This window comes from Somniosus microcephalus, chromosome 16 (genome assembly GCF_052327205.1).
Source record: "Somniosus microcephalus isolate GS21.2 chromosome 16, FLI_Smic_1.0, whole genome shotgun sequence".
Lineage (NCBI taxonomy): Eukaryota > Metazoa > Chordata > Chondrichthyes > Squaliformes > Somniosidae > Somniosus > Somniosus microcephalus.
The window spans coordinates 84,073,543-84,090,918 of NC_141002.1; the positions used below are offsets into that span (position 1 = coordinate 84,073,543).

At 45.0% G+C, this 17,376-nt stretch overlaps 1 protein-coding gene across 2 annotated transcripts in view; it reads right to left on the bottom strand.

Annotated features, from left to right (window-relative positions):
* Nucleotides 1-2,997: 2,997 nt before the first annotated feature.
* Nucleotides 2,998-17,376, bottom strand: part of LOC147106349 (protein NEL-like) — a 342,986-nt gene continuing 328,607 nt past the window's right edge. For both annotated transcript variants that reach the window (XM_086009387.1, XM_086009386.1), the window contains exons 18-20: nucleotides 17,143-17,319; nucleotides 10,204-10,428; nucleotides 2,998-3,540 (exon numbers count right to left, since the gene is read on the bottom strand). In XM_086009387.1, the coding sequence (XP_085865513.1) occupies nucleotides 3,490-3,540; nucleotides 10,204-10,428; nucleotides 17,143-17,319 (453 nt within the window). In that variant the 3' untranslated portion in view covers nucleotides 2,998-3,489. The remainder of the gene's footprint in view (nucleotides 3,541-10,203; nucleotides 10,429-17,142; nucleotides 17,320-17,376) is intronic.

Consider the following 17,376-nt stretch of genomic DNA (forward strand, 5'->3'; position numbering starts at 1 on the left):
GCGGTACCCCACTAGTCACTGCCTGCCACTCGGAAAACGACTCGTTTATTCCAACTCTTTGCTTTCTGTCCACCAACCAATTCTCTATCCAAGTCAATACCTTGCCCCCAATCCCATGTGCCTTAATTTTGCACGCTAATCTCTTATGTGGGAACTTATCGAAAGCCTTCTGAAAGTCCAAATACACCACATCCACTGGTTCTCCCTTATCTATTTTACCAGTTACATCCTCAAAAAATTCCAGTAGATTAGTCAAGCATGATTTACCTTTTGTAAATCCATGTTGACTTTGTCCGATCCTGTCACTGCTTTCCAAGTGCTCTGCTATTACATCTTTTATAATAGACTCTAGCATTTTCCCCACTACCGATGTCAGGCTTACCGGTCTATAATTCCCCGCTTTTTCTCTACCACCTTTTTTGAATAGTGGGGTAACATTAGCTACCCTCCAATCCATGGGTACCGTTCCAGAGTCTATCGAGTTCTGGAAGATGACCAGCAATGCATCTACTATCTCTAGGGCCACTTCCTTAAGTACCCTGGGATGTAGACCATCAGGCCCTGGGGATTTATTGGCCTTCAGTCCCATCAATTTGCCTAACACCATTTCCCTACAAATACTGATTTCTTTCAGTTCCTCCCTTTCATCAGACCCTATGTTCCCCGGCATCTCTGGGAGGTTATTTGTGTCCTCCTTTGTGAAGACAGAACCAAAGTATGTATTTAGTTGGTACCTTGGATTATTCATGTTTGAGGCTTAATGGTGAGCGTTGGCAGACTATTCAGCATCGCGACTAAGCCGAATCTTGTCCTATCGCTAACACATAAGCACCTCCAGCAGGGGTCACTAGATAGTAATCGGAAGTGAGAACCCAGCCTGATGCTCCCCTCCATACATCGAGGTCCCTGAGATGAATTGTAGCACGTCTACCATCACCTGGTTGAACCTGTGGCCTTGCTGGTCTGGTTAGCTCAGCTCAGCAAACCTTTGCTAAGGAAGATAGAGATATCTCACATGACTGTCTCAAAATGCTGAGCCATCAGGGAAACAAGTTTGAGCTTTTAACCTGAGTGTATAGCCAGTACAATGCAATTTGATCACTCACAGTTTATGATTACATACTGCACATCATAACTGGCTGATCAAAAAAAATGGAAGAGCGTTAACACGAGTGCATTTTAACAACATTTCAAAAGATTCAGAATAATTGCCCTTCAAAAGTTATTGGCAGATCCCTTCACTGGTTGCAAAGGACACCTCTTGAACTGAACAATTCAGCTTATTACAGATCAGTTTGTTGGAAGAGACTTGCACTCTATTGTGAAGAGTTACAAGTCTGGAATGTTGAAACCTAACTCTGAAAAATATGTAAAAACAGTTATTGTCTTTCCCAGGCATCTCTCTGCACTCTGCCTTGTAGTTAGTACAAATGTATTTTTTAACCAAACCGTATTCTGTATGATTTTCATTTGATGCCTGAGAATAATAAGGTTTCTGGATGAACAGAGAATTAGGACACTGAGATACTGTCAGCAGGTATAACATTAATATATAGCAAAGAAGTTATGCTAAAACTTTGTAAATTACTGGTTGGGCCTCAGCTGGAGTATTATGTCCTATTCTGGACACCAGGGGCAGGATTTTCATTGGGCTGTGGAGGCGGGATTGGAGGCGTGGGGGGGGTTAAAATCCCGAAATCGGGGGGCACGAACCCATCCCGCCCCCAACCCGCCTCTATTCCAGTTTCAAAGGAGGCGGGTAGGGGATTAGTGCCAACAGGTAGTTAACAGGCAGTTTTTAGCCTAATCTCTATTTTCATTGGTGAAATGTGGGATTCCTGACGGCTCCAAACCACGCCGTTAGCGAGGCGGGCCGTCGGGATGAAGGGATTGGAGGGGTCGAGATGTCCGGTGTTCAGGTGAGTGATGGGTGCATGAGTGCAGAGGTAAGTGTGTTTGGTGTGTGTAAAGTGTTTAAAGAAGTTTTACTTACAAGTACTTACCTTTACAGCCTTCCTTCCTTCAGGTCTCGGGAGTCCCTCATCTCACCGGCACAGAAAGCAGAATGGCCGCGAGCTGTCAAAAGTTCCAGCATTCAGCTTTCTGTTCTGGGCAGACCTCTAAACCATCCTGAGAGGAAGAAATTAACCTGGAGTACAGATTGTCAGTGTTTGACAGCTTCAAACAGCTGTCAAACGCTGATATTTCATCTGTCAAAAGGTCTTGACAGAGGAAATATCAATCTGTGATGTCACCTGTTGCCAGGTGGCCCTTAATTGGCCTGCTGAGCCTGCCCAGCGGGCTCAACAAGGTCAATTAAGTCAAAATTGCGTGGGTTGGCTAGAACTCGATGGAGGTGGGACTACAACCCCGAAAGTTGTAGTCCCGCCTCCTACCCGCCTCCTCAATGAAAATCCAGCCCCACACTTTAGGAAGGATGCCAAGGCTTTAGAGAGGGAGCAGAGGAGATATACTAGAATGGTGCCAGGGATGAGGGATTTCAGTTATGTGGAGAGACTAGAAAAGCTGGGGTTCTCCTTAGATCAGAGAAGGATAAGAGGAGATTTAATAGAATTGTTCAAAATCATGCAGGGTTTTGATAGAGTAGATAGGGAGTTTTCACTGGCAGGAGGCTCGGTAACCAGAGGACACAGATTTAAGGTAATTAGCGAAAGAACCAAAGGGAAGATGAGAATTATTTTACGCAGCGAGTTGTTATGATCTGGAATGCACTGCCTGAAAGGGTGGTGGAAGCAGATTCAATAGGAACTTTCAAAAGGGAATTCGATATATACTTAAAAAGGAAAAATTTGCAGGGCTATGGGGAAAGAGCAGGGGAGTGGGACTAATTGGAGAGCTCTTTCAAAGAGATGGCACAGGCACGATGGACCGATTGGCCTCCTTCTGTGCTGTACAACTCTATGATTCTATCAATCTGCACCATGCTTTTCAAAACTCAAAAGCGAGTGTTGTGTTAAATTGAAGAAAACAAATAAGTGAAATTGAATGAAAACTTTTTTAATTTAAATTTGAAGTATTTGCACTAAGACAAGCAAGTCAGCAATCATTGGAACTGGGAACAACAATTCAAACGAACAATGGAAAAAATACATCACATGACTTCCCTTGCATTGAGATCCTTGCTCTCTAGTCATGCTTGTACATATATTCTTTCTAAACTTGTTGTTGAAACATTTTTTTCACATACAATCTAACAAGTTTGCACTTGCTTCCAAATGGTTTCTCTGGTTGTAAAGGGATCACATGAGATTTAGCTCCAGCACACTCAGTTCTTGCTAGAATGGGGTTTGCTCTTGACATAACAGCTTCAGTTTTGGTTGAATGTAAATCTGTATTTGGTATAAAGTTGTCTTCTGATAGGAAAGTTGTTCTTGGAGAGCTTTGTATTGATATTAACTCTTGCCCTGCAGAATAAACAGCAATTCCATACAAATGGCACAACAAATGCTATATATAGTGCTTTACGGTTTAGAGTTGCTGAAGGCACTGAGGGTCCACTAAGCAGCAGACATGACCATTCTGGAGGAGGAGAGAAAAAAAATATGAGAGGAAGCAGGAGTAAAAGGCACACAGCAAATCATGATGCTCCCACATTGCCACATTTAAGAATCTATATCAATTTTAAAGATATATAATAGAATTACATTAAATTTACTAAATGTGCTACATCTAAACTGATAGGGACATCAACAACAACGACAACAAATTGCATTTATATAGCACCATTAATGTAGCAAAACATCCCAAGGCGCTTCACAGGACCATTATCGAACAAAATTTGACACCGAGCCACATAAGGAGATACTAGGACAGGTGACTAAAAACTTGGTCAAAGAAGTAGGTTAAGGAGTGTTTTAAAGGAGGAGAATTAGAGAGATTTAGGGAGGGAATTCCAGAGCTTAGGGCTGAGGCAGCTGAAAGCGCGGTCGCCAATGATGGAGCGATTAAAATTGGGCATGCGCAAGAGGCCAGAATTGGAGGAGGGCAGATAGTGTGGGGCTGGAGGAGGTTACAGAGATAGGGAGGGGCGAGGCCATGGAGGGATTTGAAAATAAGGATTTGGATTTTTTAACCGAGACATTGCCAGACCGGGAGCCAATGTAGGTCAGTAAGCACAGGGTGATGGGTGAACAGGACTTGGTGCGAGTTAGATACAGGCAGCAAAGCTTTGGATGAGCTCAAGTTTATGGATGGTGGAAAATGGGAGGCCGGCCAAGAGAGCATTGGAATAGTCAAGTCTAGAGGTAACAAAGGCATCATGAGGGTTTCGGCAGCAGTTGAGCTGAGGCAGGGGCGGAGTTGGGCGATGTTACAGAGGTGGAAGTAGGTGATCTTAGTGATGGACCAGATGTGTGGTCTAAGCTCATCTTGGGGTCAATTACGACACCAAGGTACTGAAAGTTCATCAATGGTACCAAAAGGTCATTATGTGGCGGTACCACCGGTTGTCCCTTACATTGAGATATATACATAATTCCCTTTAACTTACCTTTACTGTATGTATAACTTACCTGTTTGGGCCGTTGCCCCTTTAACCTACCTGTTTGGGCCGTTGCCCCTTTAAGACGTGCCCTAGCGCGCTGACGTCACGTCACGTACCATGTGACATACATGCGGCGGCCGCCGGCCCGACTTGGCCTTCCAGGACGGCCGCCGGCACAGCCCGGCCTCGCGACTTCGGCCGCATTGGCCAGCCGATGGGAGCGACGCGATCTTCCGCTCCCATGGCAAGCACTGGCTCAGCCTGGCCTCCAGCTCCCGCGCTCGCGACTTCGGCCTCAATGGCCAGCGATGCAATGACGCACATCACGTGACGCCCTAAGCGCGGGAAACGCGAACGTGATGACGTCATCACGCTCTCCACAGGACTGCGAACTCAGTCCTCGTGGCGTCCCCGCTGAGGAAAGACCTACACCACGGTGCTCCTACAGTCAGCCATCTTACCTGCTACCTTACCTGTTGTATTTAACCAGTTCCTGTAAATAAACAACTTATTTATAGTTCGTCGAAGTCGAACTCGATTATTTAGTGGCGATGTACATGAATCGCTACATTGGTGACCCAATGACATGAGTACGGGAGCTCATCAATTCCAACACTACAATTGGTGAACCCGTATCCGTGAACGATTTTTACGGTAGCAATGCGCGCCTGAACCTCGTCTTCCCACAAGACGACCGACGAACAACCACGGAACAGCAACTGCCTAACACCGATTCCTCCAAAGGCAACCCCGTCTTCGCGAACGTATTCGCAAGGTAAGCGCAGTCTGGTGCAGATCCCGTTTGACACGGACAAAACTCAACCAGACCCCGTTTTTTTTTTGTGAGCAATTTTCACAAAAGAAGCACGCCATGGAAGCAGCAGCCGTTTTGCTGTCGCTACCGCAATCCAGGGAGCCACAGTCTCCCTCGTGCTTTATAAATGTAGAAGCCCCGTTCGACGAGAACATCGATGCGGCGCCGACCACGCACTTGCTTACGGTCCCCGTACTCGTCTTTCCTACCGCCACACGGATCGTCCGCCTCTACGTCCAAAGCAACAGCAAGTATACATCTCTCCAAGCGCGGGGTACAGCATGTTCGGGCCCACAAAATCGGAGCGCACCCTGTGGAGATACCACGAGGACTCACCTCCACGAAACACGAGGACGCACTCCTTGCGCATGAGGACCCATCCCTCGTGAACCACGAGGACCTATCCCTCGTGAAAAACGACGACTCCTTCTCCGCCGCCGACGCACCAGCCCTTCAGCCTGCTGGTTGTGTTACCTACTACACGATTCGGCGTGAACAAAAAGCGTGCCGCCCTCCCGGCTGTGTTCTCCTAAATCTACAACAGTTACAAGTGTTGCCGCCCTCCAGGCAGAGTTGACCCCTCCTGAAAGCAACAACAACCCGGACCGTTGCCGCCCTTTCTCCAGTTTTCCCTTTAACAAATGCAAATCTCTACTGACGCTGCACACATCGAGGACGGGTCCAACGGGCATCCTGCAGCCGCGATCAGCCACGTGAAAGTTGCTGGCCTCACCGATCACTGATCAACGCAGCAACTCTTCACCCTCTGTTGTGTTAATGTCATAGCTCTATGGCACGCACCGTTCCACGTGTTCCAGCCTCCCGAAGAGTTCGCTCACCTGTCGGCAAGTTCATCGATCTCGCCTGTCAAGTCCTTCCGGATCGCTCGTTTGGCTTTCCGGCAGGGTTCGTCAGAACAAGGACTTGTTCCAACATCAACAGAGTCATCGCCCGCGTCCGCCCGACTTGCCCGTCACTCTGCCAAGGCCTGCTGTTTCGCACGTCTCCATGATCCTTCGCCTGACGGATACACTTTATTCGCCACGACGCGCGTAAGGATCCGCTCACGAGCAGCATCTTCAGACCTCGCCTACCAAGTCGAGACAGCACGACCGCCGTGACCACCAGCTCGTCAGATCATCTCATCCTTGGACTTTCGTTGAAGCGAATTCTGGGGGGGCCTATGTGGCGGTACCACCGGTTGTCCCTTACATTGAGATATATACATAATTCCCTTTAACTTACCTTTACTGTAGGTATAACTTACCTGTTTGGGCCGTTGCCCCTTTAACCTACCTGTTTGGGCCGTTGCCCCTTTAAGACGCGCCCTAGCGCGCTGACGTCACGTCACGTACCACGTGACATACGAGCGGCGGCCGCCGGCCCGACTCAGCCTTCCAGGATGGCCGCCGGCACAGCCCGGCCTCGCGACTTCAGCCGCATCGGCCAGCCAACGGGAGCGACGCGATCTTCCGCTCCCGCGGCAAGCACCGGCTCAGCCTGGCCTCCAGCTCCCACTCCCGCGCTCGCAACTTCGGCCAGCGACACAACGACGCACATCACGTGATGCCCTAAGCGCGGGAAACGCGAACAACGTGATGACGTCACAACACAAATGCGATGACGTCATCACGCTCTCCACAGGACTGCGAACTCAGTCCTCAGTCCTCGTGGTGTCCCCGCTGGGGAAAGACCTACACCACGGTGCTCCTACAGTCAGCCATCTTACCTGCTACCTTACCTGTTGTATTTAACCAGTTCCTGTAAATAAACAACTTATTTATAGTTCGTCGAAGTCGAACTCGATTATTTAGCGGCGATGCACACGAATCGCTACAATACTAAGTTTGAACAGAGTTGTGTCTTAGATGTAAAATAATATTTTTTCCTGGTGCATTTTATTTTTGGATAAATATTAAGACCTTTTTAAATAGCTATTGGTAGTGTGTTAGGAGTTGTATTAATGAGTATTACATGTCCCCATTCTGTCCATTATCAGTATTGGAAAACCTGTACCATCACTCATTAGTGATTAGAATATGGTATTTTTTTAACGCACTCATAAGAAACCTGTCCCATTCTTTCTGCAAACCATACTCGAGCTGCTCTATCATGGACTTTGCTCCACTTATTTAATCTGCTGACAGAAAGTTGTGCGTAATTTCTCCCAGAGCCCTAAAGGCAACTGAGTCATACACCTTCATTATTCAGCTTTGGCTGGTTGTTTTCCACAGATGACATTTCCATGGTCCCAGCAGTACAAAAATCATTGTATTCCATGGCGTATTTGACAGTCCCTTTCTTTACTTGTTTCTCTAACTGTCAATCTTACTCCTAATCAGATATTTATCCAGTTCATTCTGAAGGAGTTAAAACAGCACTTACTACTTTTGTTGGAAGTCGATTCCGCGTATCCAGAAAAATGATTTGTTCGTCCCTAATTCATTTTAACCCTGATTTATTAAACACACACTCGAATAGAGATGTGCTAGCCAATTACCTTTAGAAGTAGAACTTCCTGTCAATTATACAGATGATTAATTACATATTCTGATGCATTAAATTATTGCAAATTATGTATGACTTTGTTAAATCTGTGCTTTAAGGTTGTGTTCTATATTATTTAGCATCACACCGAAGGAATTTCAGGTCTCATTTTTTATTAATACTGACCACGAATAAACTGGAAGGAAAAATCTATATTCACGGTTTACTTATCATATAGAGAGAGAAAGCAAACATAATGGGCTGGATTTTGTCAATGGAGGCGACTTGGAGGCGGGGCTGCTGCTTGTCGTGTCAATGTCCCGCCTCCATCCTCGCCTCACCATTCAGAGGAATTTTCTCCTGATTGAGCTTGTTAAGCCCGCCCTGTGGGCTCAGCAAGCCAATTAGGGAAGAAGTCACTGACAGATCACGTCAACGTCAGACGTGCTATCTGTCAAGACTTCTTGAAAGAAGAAATAACAGCGTTTGACAGCTCTGTGAAGCTGTCAAACACTGACATTCTCTTGAGTTTGATTAGTTTTTGTAGTGAGGACTGAAAAAACATTGTTAAAAAGTAAATTTCAGATGCCTGATGGATCGGAGGGTCCATCTGCCATTACCTGAAATTGACAAGGTGGATATCCGCTCTCCCGATCCAGCACGGCTAAAGGCTATAGAAGTAAAAAAAGATAAGTGAACACTTTTTAAAACTTATCACTCACCTTGCATACTTACCATTCCACACTTGCACCCATCACTCACCTCTACACCTTACTTCCAGGTGCCTCCGGCCACCGCAGAACTCCTCCACCCAGATAGGGTTCTCCGAGGTCGGGAAGCCTTCAGCTGTGAAGGTAAAATGGCACTAATCCCTTTTTCTGCCTGTTAACTACCTGTTAACAGGCAGTTAAAAGGATTAAAAGCCTTTCCCGCCTCCAGGAAACGGGACCCGAAGGTGCACATCTTCCCGCCTCCTGGCAAAAGGGCACGGAGGCGGGATGGGGGCGGGTTTGTCATCCGCCCCCACTTTCTCCGATTTTACGTGCTGTCCCGCCTCCATGCCCGCCTCCTCGGGGCTTGGAAAATCGAGCCCAATGCATCTACAGAACTATATCATGCCCTTACTCACTGACTCAATTACAAGTCAATAAATAGTTGATTACATTTGTGTAATTAAATAATCAATTGCAGCCTATTAATCTGCAAAGCCCTAAACTAAAGCTTTACTCTAAATTGAAACTACATGATATTGATGGTAGAAGAATTGTTCAAGAAGAAACATATTATGAATGATAGTGAGGAAAAAGAATCAGTAGATAGATCTCAAAACATGTAGAGAGCTTTTTCTATTAAATTAAATGTGTAAACTAGTGTTTTTTTTAGTAATCAACAATCTCTTATTCAAAAAAGCTGCTGTGATTACATCACAAACAGTAACTGTTCAGTGAGGACATCATCACACATGAACTGCATAGAGTGTCCTGCCATGCTGACCATTAGTGACAAAACAGAACTGCTGCCTGCCTCCATGCACTTCACACTATATATTGAGAAAAATAATTGACACATGGAAGTGATTTGAAGCCTGTAATGTAATCCAAGGTTCAGATGACGGTTACAAACTACTGTTTATAACATCACCTGAGCCCCAGCCTCAAAGAATACTACCTTGTGATTATTCCTGGCTAACCATTATTCTGTATGCATATCTTGGTGTTGCTTTTAAAAAAAATCTTCAAATATTTTCATCTTACATGTATCAGGTAAGATAGCGTGCTTTGATTTATGTTGGACAGGGTTACGAGGAGGCATTGGTCTATCTGTGTGACAAATGGCTTGGGAGGATATCAGATTAGTAAAACATGATTGGAAAATGTACTTCATCTGAAATTCTTTATCAGGGCTGTCTTTTCCACCTGAACTGTTATTGATATTGAGGGATCTGTTGTAGTTTTCTGATATTTCTTGTTTGTATTTCAGATTCCAACCTTTAAAATATATATTTTTTATTTTCTGTCTTTCAGATGAGGCGTTAAACCGAGGCCTCGTCTGGCCTCTCACGTAAAATATCCCATGGCATTATTTCGAAGAAGAGCAGGGGAGTTCTCCCTGGTGTCCTGGCCAATATTTATCCCTCAACCATTATCATCAAAACAGATTATTTGGTCATTATGACATTGCTGTCTGTGGGAGCTTGCTGTGCGCAAATTGGCTGCCACGTTTCCTACATTACAACAGTAACTACACTTCAAAAAAAGTACTGCTTTGGCTGTAAAATGCTTTGGGATGACTTGAGGTCGTGAAAGAGGCTATAGAAATGCAAGTCTTTCCGTTCAGTAAAACATTACTGCTCTGGAGCAACAGTTACTGCTGATCTTAACAAATGCCTCTGCCTCACCTTGCACTGGCAGAGGGTACATTCTGTGCCATGTTTTATCCATGATGATCCTGTAAAGCGAACCAAATTAAGCTCGTCTACGCAAGTCTTGGTGATGTCATTGCGGATTTTATTAGCTTGGCAAGGATCTGCGATGCACTGTGGGCAGCATTCACCCTCGAGGATCATGCTAAATTCACAGTCAGCTTCTGGGCACAGCAGAGGCCAGCAGTCAACCTCGCCTTGCTGAAAAAAAAACCAACAACAAAGTGAAGAGTAAGATTCTCAGTCGCCGTATAACGAGGCAGAACCAATAGGAAGCGACACTTTGAATCGCATACATACCACAGCATTACAACGTCAATATGTAGTGCCTTGGGTCACATCTCATGAACTTGTGAAGCCTGTGGAAAATGTGTGTTTTATGACAGAACTGAACTGGAATATAGTCGCCTTGCATGTAATCAATGAAAAAAAGTGCCCCACACGTAAGTGATGTTATAATTTACAACAAGCCTACATAGACAAAAATCAATGCCCTGTCCGTGCTGTTATGTGTGATTTCGATGGTTTAAATAGAAACATAGAAGATAGGAGCAGGAGTAGGCCATTTGGCCCCTCGAGCCTGCTCCGCCATTCAATGCGATCATGGCTGATCATCCAAATTCAGTACCCGGTCCCTGCCGTCTCCCCATATCCCTTGATCCCGTTAGCCTTAAGAAATATATCCAACTCCTTCTTGAATATATTTAATGTATTGGCCTCTACTGCCTTCTGTGGTAGAGAATTCCACAGGTTCACCACTCTCTGGGTGAAGTAATTCCTCCTCATTTCTGTCCTAAATGGCTTACCCCTTATCCTTAGACTGTGACCCCTGGTTCTGGACTCCCTGACCATCGGGAACATCCTTCCTGCATCTAGTTTGTCCAGTCCTGTCAGAATTTTATAAGTTTCAATGAGATCCCCTCTCATTCTTCTAAACTCCAGCGAGTACAAGCCCAATCGACCCAATCTCTCCTCATACGTCATTCCTGCCATCCCAGGTATCAGCCTGGTGAATCTTCGCTGAACTCCTTCCATGGCAAGAACATCCTTCCTCAGATAAGGCGACTAAAACTGCACACAATACTCAAGATGTTTTGTTCCATTGGATTGATGGAGTGCAGAGACCAGAAACCGTGTGTGCTGCCTAAACAAAGTCCAATAGCATTGTCTAAGGATAAGAACATCTAGGAATCAAGAAAAGTCGTTGGGGTAGAAATTTGTATATGTTGCACCCATTTTTCGGGTGTTAAACAGACGGAAAGTGTACCCATTTGGCAGTTGGGTGGTCTGCACCCAATCTGCGCAGTTGTTTGTCCCACGGCTAAATTCTTGGGGCTTTTTTTTTTAAGGTGTCTCTGGTGGATGCCTAAAATAGGCGTTGGGACCCTAATTTATATATTTAAGGAGCCTAACGCCTGTTGAAGGACCATGTCGAGAAATTAGTTGGGGTGAGTGGGCGAGACAAGGCGTTGGGCTGGCCCCGCTCAGAATTCCACAGCAGCCCCTGCAGCCGCCAACTCCAGGTAAGCTCATTTTTTTTTTGTTATTAAAAACACGTCCTGTGGAGTCAGGAGGAGCAGGCGTGCGCCCCCTCCCTTAGCCTGCTCCAATATCCCCCTCCTGAGACTTAACTGAGTGCTGCTGCCCGCGAGGCAGGCGGCCCGACATTGATGTCTTCGCTCAGCTGAGCTGCCTGTGGAGGCGTGACCAGTGGCGAGTATGCCGATCAGGCCCGAGGACCAATTTCCACCGACCCCTTGATTCAGGCACATGCTGGTTGCCGAGCACCGAGTCTGGGCCTGTAACTGTGTCCAGACCAAAATCTACCCATTTTAAGTCCAAACATGCATGTCACTTTAATTTTATGGGAACACCAGCAGAATTGCTACTTGATCAAATTTGTTCTGTCACTTTTTGAACTGTAATGCATCCCTAAAAGGAGGTCAAAGGATTCAACAAATAAGGAAATAAATTAGACCTACAATCTTACAGTTTGCTTCCTGTGTCTCTCATACATGCCACATAGGTCTGAATTATAGCACCTACACTGTGAAGATTGAATTATTGGTGTTTAGGTGCACAAAACAATGCTCTCAGCTCATGTGCTGCCACAGACATCAACTAGCATGTTTTGTCAGGGATCCTTAAAAGACTAATTTTCTGAAGCTGTCTAAATTTCTTATCTGTTGGAAATCAATTGAGCGCAAAACTCCCTTTAATATATTGGGGGTTGACATGAATCTTGTCATTCATGTGGAAATGACTTATGAAATAATACTGGGCGGCCTGCTGGTGGCGCTGTCCAGGGAGAGTATAAAAACTCGGGCATGGGCCCAGCTTGTGCAGGACATTCTTTAACAGGAACTAGTGAAGGACACAACTAGATCTCCATGTTGAAAAACAGTTGATTGAAGCCTTGTTTAATACTCAGACCAAGTGCCTAGTAGTTTTCTTACGTCAGGGGTAGTTTTTTAACTTTTAACACAGAGCAAAATACAGGCGATGCTGCATCAGCCATCAGTTTTACACCCTGGCTGATGATCTGTTCCAAAGGATAGGGTGAAAAACGGGCACCAATTTGCTATCATCTGTTTTTTGCCCGGTGATAAATTACTCACATTGTGTTTACACTTTATTTGTTTTATGATGTGAGGGATAAAAGGTGCTCTTCAGTACACCGTTAATTGTCACGCTGGCCTGGATTTTCCCATCGTTTCCTCCCGATTAATAGGTGAAAATCAGGTGGACGAGACTGGAAGATTGAGCAGAGTTATATTACACCACATCTCTGCCCATTTTTGTACTTGCCCCATTTTCCACCATCACTTCTGCTGGATGCAACAAGTGCCTGCTCATTTTGGGCAATTCCATGCAAATGAAATGATGTCATGACACTAATACACTTCTTTTCCAACATTTTGACCTCATTTGTGCTGCTTCCTATCCTCTCCTATTTAAAATGGGTGTCCAGAGTTGCTAGGTGCTAAGGAAAAGTCTAGTATCACCATACAGTACATAGCAACAGTATAAAGCTTATTTTTGATACCTTTTTGAAAGGTTTTTTGCTGTTCCTGCCAGCTATAAAATTTGTTTTTGTGCGATTTTGTAGACAACCCTTTCAATTTTGGCACAATGGGTTTTCCATTTGGGAATTTGCTTTTTGGAAAAGGTAGAGCAACACAGAATGGCAGGTTGGTCAGACATCACCAGAGGCATATGGTACTCACCTGCCAGCACCCACCACCACTCCCTTCCCCCCACAGCAGAATACACTTCTGCCACAGGAGAAGTGCGGGGAATCAAGGGATATGGGAATTGGACGGGAATGTGGAGTTGAGGTCGAAGATCAGCCATGATCTTATTAAATGGCGGAGCAGGCTCAAGGGGCCGTATGGTCTACTCCTGCTCCTATTTCTTATGTTCCTATGTTCTGTGATGGCTTTGTTTTACCAAGAAAGCCATCAGTGGGCTATGTCTCATGCCACATACTGACCTGCAGATCATTTATACCACAGGCACTGCACTGCCAGTCACTGTTAAGTTCATGAACACCCTTAATATTTATGCCAGGGGTCATTTCAGGCTGCTATGGGGACATAAGTAACAACTACTAATTTGCTATGCATTAAGCAAGTCACCGAAGTTTTGTTTGGTAGAAAAAGCAATTTCACCTCCTTCCCAATGGACAACTATGGGAGTCCAATCAATCCTCTGAAGCCACGTACAGTATCCTAGGTCATGAACATGTATATTGAGATACATTCATGCACCAGAGTAATAATGGAGCACATCACTGAGATGCTGAATGTGCACTTCAGGTGATTAGATTGATCCGAGATGCCCTGCAATATAGTTTGGCTAGATCTGAAGGACTGTGGTTGTGTGTTACATTCTTCACAATTGTGCCTTACAAAGAAGCCTCACCATAGAAACCCCAGATGGGCAAAGGGTCCTACAGGCAGCAAGAGGAACAACAGGTGAGAAGCATGCAGAGGACAACTTGTTGATAACTGCAAGAGGCATTCATGCCAGACTTCCATATTTGCCAACTAACACACCTGTTTACATCTTCCCCCTTTCCTCCAGAAATATGTGATTACATTCAGACCCTCTTCTGTGTCTCACAGCCCACTAGCTTCCCATTCATGGTACCTGATGAAAGCTTATTCCAAACCTTTATAACTGCATGACAACTGTTGCTAGAATTTTAACAAAAACCCATACTATGTACCAAGTGCATCTTACCACAGTATTTCCTCTTGGTAGCACTGTATGAAGTATGAGCTCATAGCCCTAATGTTGTGCTTCTCCAAGGTGATACCTCACTGGCAGGAGCACTCATCATATAGCAGTCAAGTCCTGAGATGGATCCAGTGCCAGGTGCGCTCTTATGCTGTTGCTTAAGCAGCCTGATCTGATACTCTTTCTATCATAGGCTGGTGGGAGGGCCAACATGTGCTGCCAATCTGAGAGACTGCAGCATCATCTGTGCCCATTACTGCTATCCTATAAGTATTGCAAACTGGGTCAGCAGGGCCAATGATCTGCAGAAAAGCAGATCTAGTGGTCCCTTTGAGATCAGTGAAGCCCCGTGTGAGTGATGCTTGTTTGTGACTGAAACCGAGATGTCAGTATACAGTGCATATTAAGCATGATCACAACTTAGGGAACAAGCAATTACATTCAATGCAAGATCTTGCAGAGTGAATGCATGCAATATCTTACATGAGTGAGAACACTTCCAGGTGAAGGCTAAGGGTTTCAAGGGTATTTGCTGCTTCAGGGGAATTGAGGGTGAACAATTAAAGCCCTTTAACACAGTGTGATGGGGAAGCTACTGTAAGGTGCAGATCTGCTAGGCACAGTGCATCCTTGCAAGGTGTTGGTGGTTTCTCTTACCTGGCTGAGCTGGAAGGGTCACTGAGTTTCCTCTAGGACTGCCGTGCTAAGTGGGGAGTGATGGAGTTGGCAGTCACTGCCTTGGCAATCTTCTGCCATGGTCCTTGGGCGACACTCCTGCAGCAATCTGAGCCAAAGAGTATAGTTCCCCATTGCCTAGCTTCCTGCAGCAGTATTTCCACTGCCCCATCAGAGAACCAGGAGGTTCCCTGCTCTCCTGGAGTCCTGGCAGCCAGTCTGCATTCTCAGACCTTCTTTCACTGAATGCCAAAAATAATGCTGAAGTTTGCCCCTTTAAACTGTTTCAGGACTTTAAATCCTGCAGCAGCACACAATCTTCCACCCCAAATGGATGTTCCAATCAGAGACATTTCTAACACATAGAGCTCAACCAGACTGTGTCTGGAAATTATAGTGGGGTCAGCAGTCATAACGTCAAGCTTGTGCCCAACTAGAAAATCCAGGTTACTATGTCCTCTGATATCACGCGCATTGTTTATGATTACATCAGTAAAGCACACAAACCCTCCTCAATACACCAGTTTTCAAGGTCAGCAGTATAAAGAGTAAGCACTATCAGAAACTCTCCCAATTTTCATCCAATGATGCTACCAATCACTCTAGACTGGTTTCTCTATTTGATAGTTGGTAATTGGTATTTCACTCTTAGAACTAGCAAACGTGTCACATTAAATTTCCCCCTCAAGCCAATACCATAAGAATGCCTGGCCAATGAATGTTACAGCGGGTTCTTAAAGTTTTCTTTCTCTTTGTCTCTGATCTCAATGGTTGGAGTTAAATACATGGCTGAATGGCTGAATGCCGAATCCAGACGTCAACTATCAGAGGACCTGACAAACACAAATAAAATACAAGATGAGTGTCATAAATCGCAACTTCTACAAGAAGTAACTCAGGAAGTACTACTGAATGGCCAGCTGAGGGCGCAGTCCGAGGAGTATAAATACTCGGGCGTGGGCCCACCTTGACCAGAGACAACCTGGAAACAGGAAGCTAGTGACTATTTGGTTACATGTTTGGTTACAAGTTGATTAAAGCCTTGCTTTATGTACAACCAAGTGCGTAATGAGTCTTTATTACGTCAATGAGCTTTGCCATAAGCCACAGGTTACACAAAGGAATAAAATTAAGTTAGTGGTTCTATTGATCAAGCCCCCTTTTACACTGACTATCCCTTCATCAAGCCCTCCTGTTAACTCCACACGACTCATGGTAGAGAAGAGGAGAGGGAATGAAACCTGATAGGCTTACACCTCTTGTTACAGTGGGTCACTGTTCATAAAATTGCTGCCTGTAGCCCCCTCCCAGTCACCTCCACCAGTAAAATCAGCTCGGTGATGTCTGGTGGGTCGGGACAGCCTTCTCAAACTCAGCTTCAGAACAGCTAATTTGAAAAAGGAATACTGTCCGCCACACTCCAAATCCTGGGACTTTCACAATCGAGGTGTCAGAAGCAGGGACCATGTTTGCAGGTGTATTTACAATGCCGAAGCGTGTCCTTTGTGTATTATTTTCAAACCATCACAACTCAATTCATCTTATTCCTGAGCCATCAACTTTGTGTTGAAAGCAAAAAATATAACTTCATTTGTAAGTCAGCAAATCAAGATGATGGATGGCCTTGTAGCATAATTACTTTGATAAACTGTGACTGGGGAAACTCTCAGGCAAGTGCACCAAAGATAGCACGAAAGCACTGCTTCTAAAGTCTATTATACTGTTATATATGATTGTAAAAGGTATCATATTACTTTAAACTGTGCAATGTCAACTGCTTTTTTTCTCCCTAGTACAATATCAAAGTTCCACTTTTCAATGATTTATGAATTTAGTTGATTTTCTATACAGTATTTGGAAATTCTTTGCTAGTAGCCACTTCCTTTGGGATCTGTGCAAGTCTCTTTTGTGTTAAGTTTAATGCACTCTCGTAGGACTGACTGAAGGTATTTACTTTGGGGTGTACCAAGTCTCACGTCTCAACAAGTCATGGCTTACCACACAGTGGCACTGCTGACAGTCTTGCACCCAAGAGTCTCCGCTTTTATAGGTCATGTCTCCTTTTTGGTTCAGGCATTGACTGGTTAGTCGTGGGTCACACTCAGGGCAACAGAAAAGATCCACTGTAGGGTTTTCGCAGTCGCAGACCATCCGTCGGCACAGCACCAAGCCACTCTGTGATAGATGGAAACATTAAATTGGTGGAGCACATGGTATTATTGTTTATCAAGT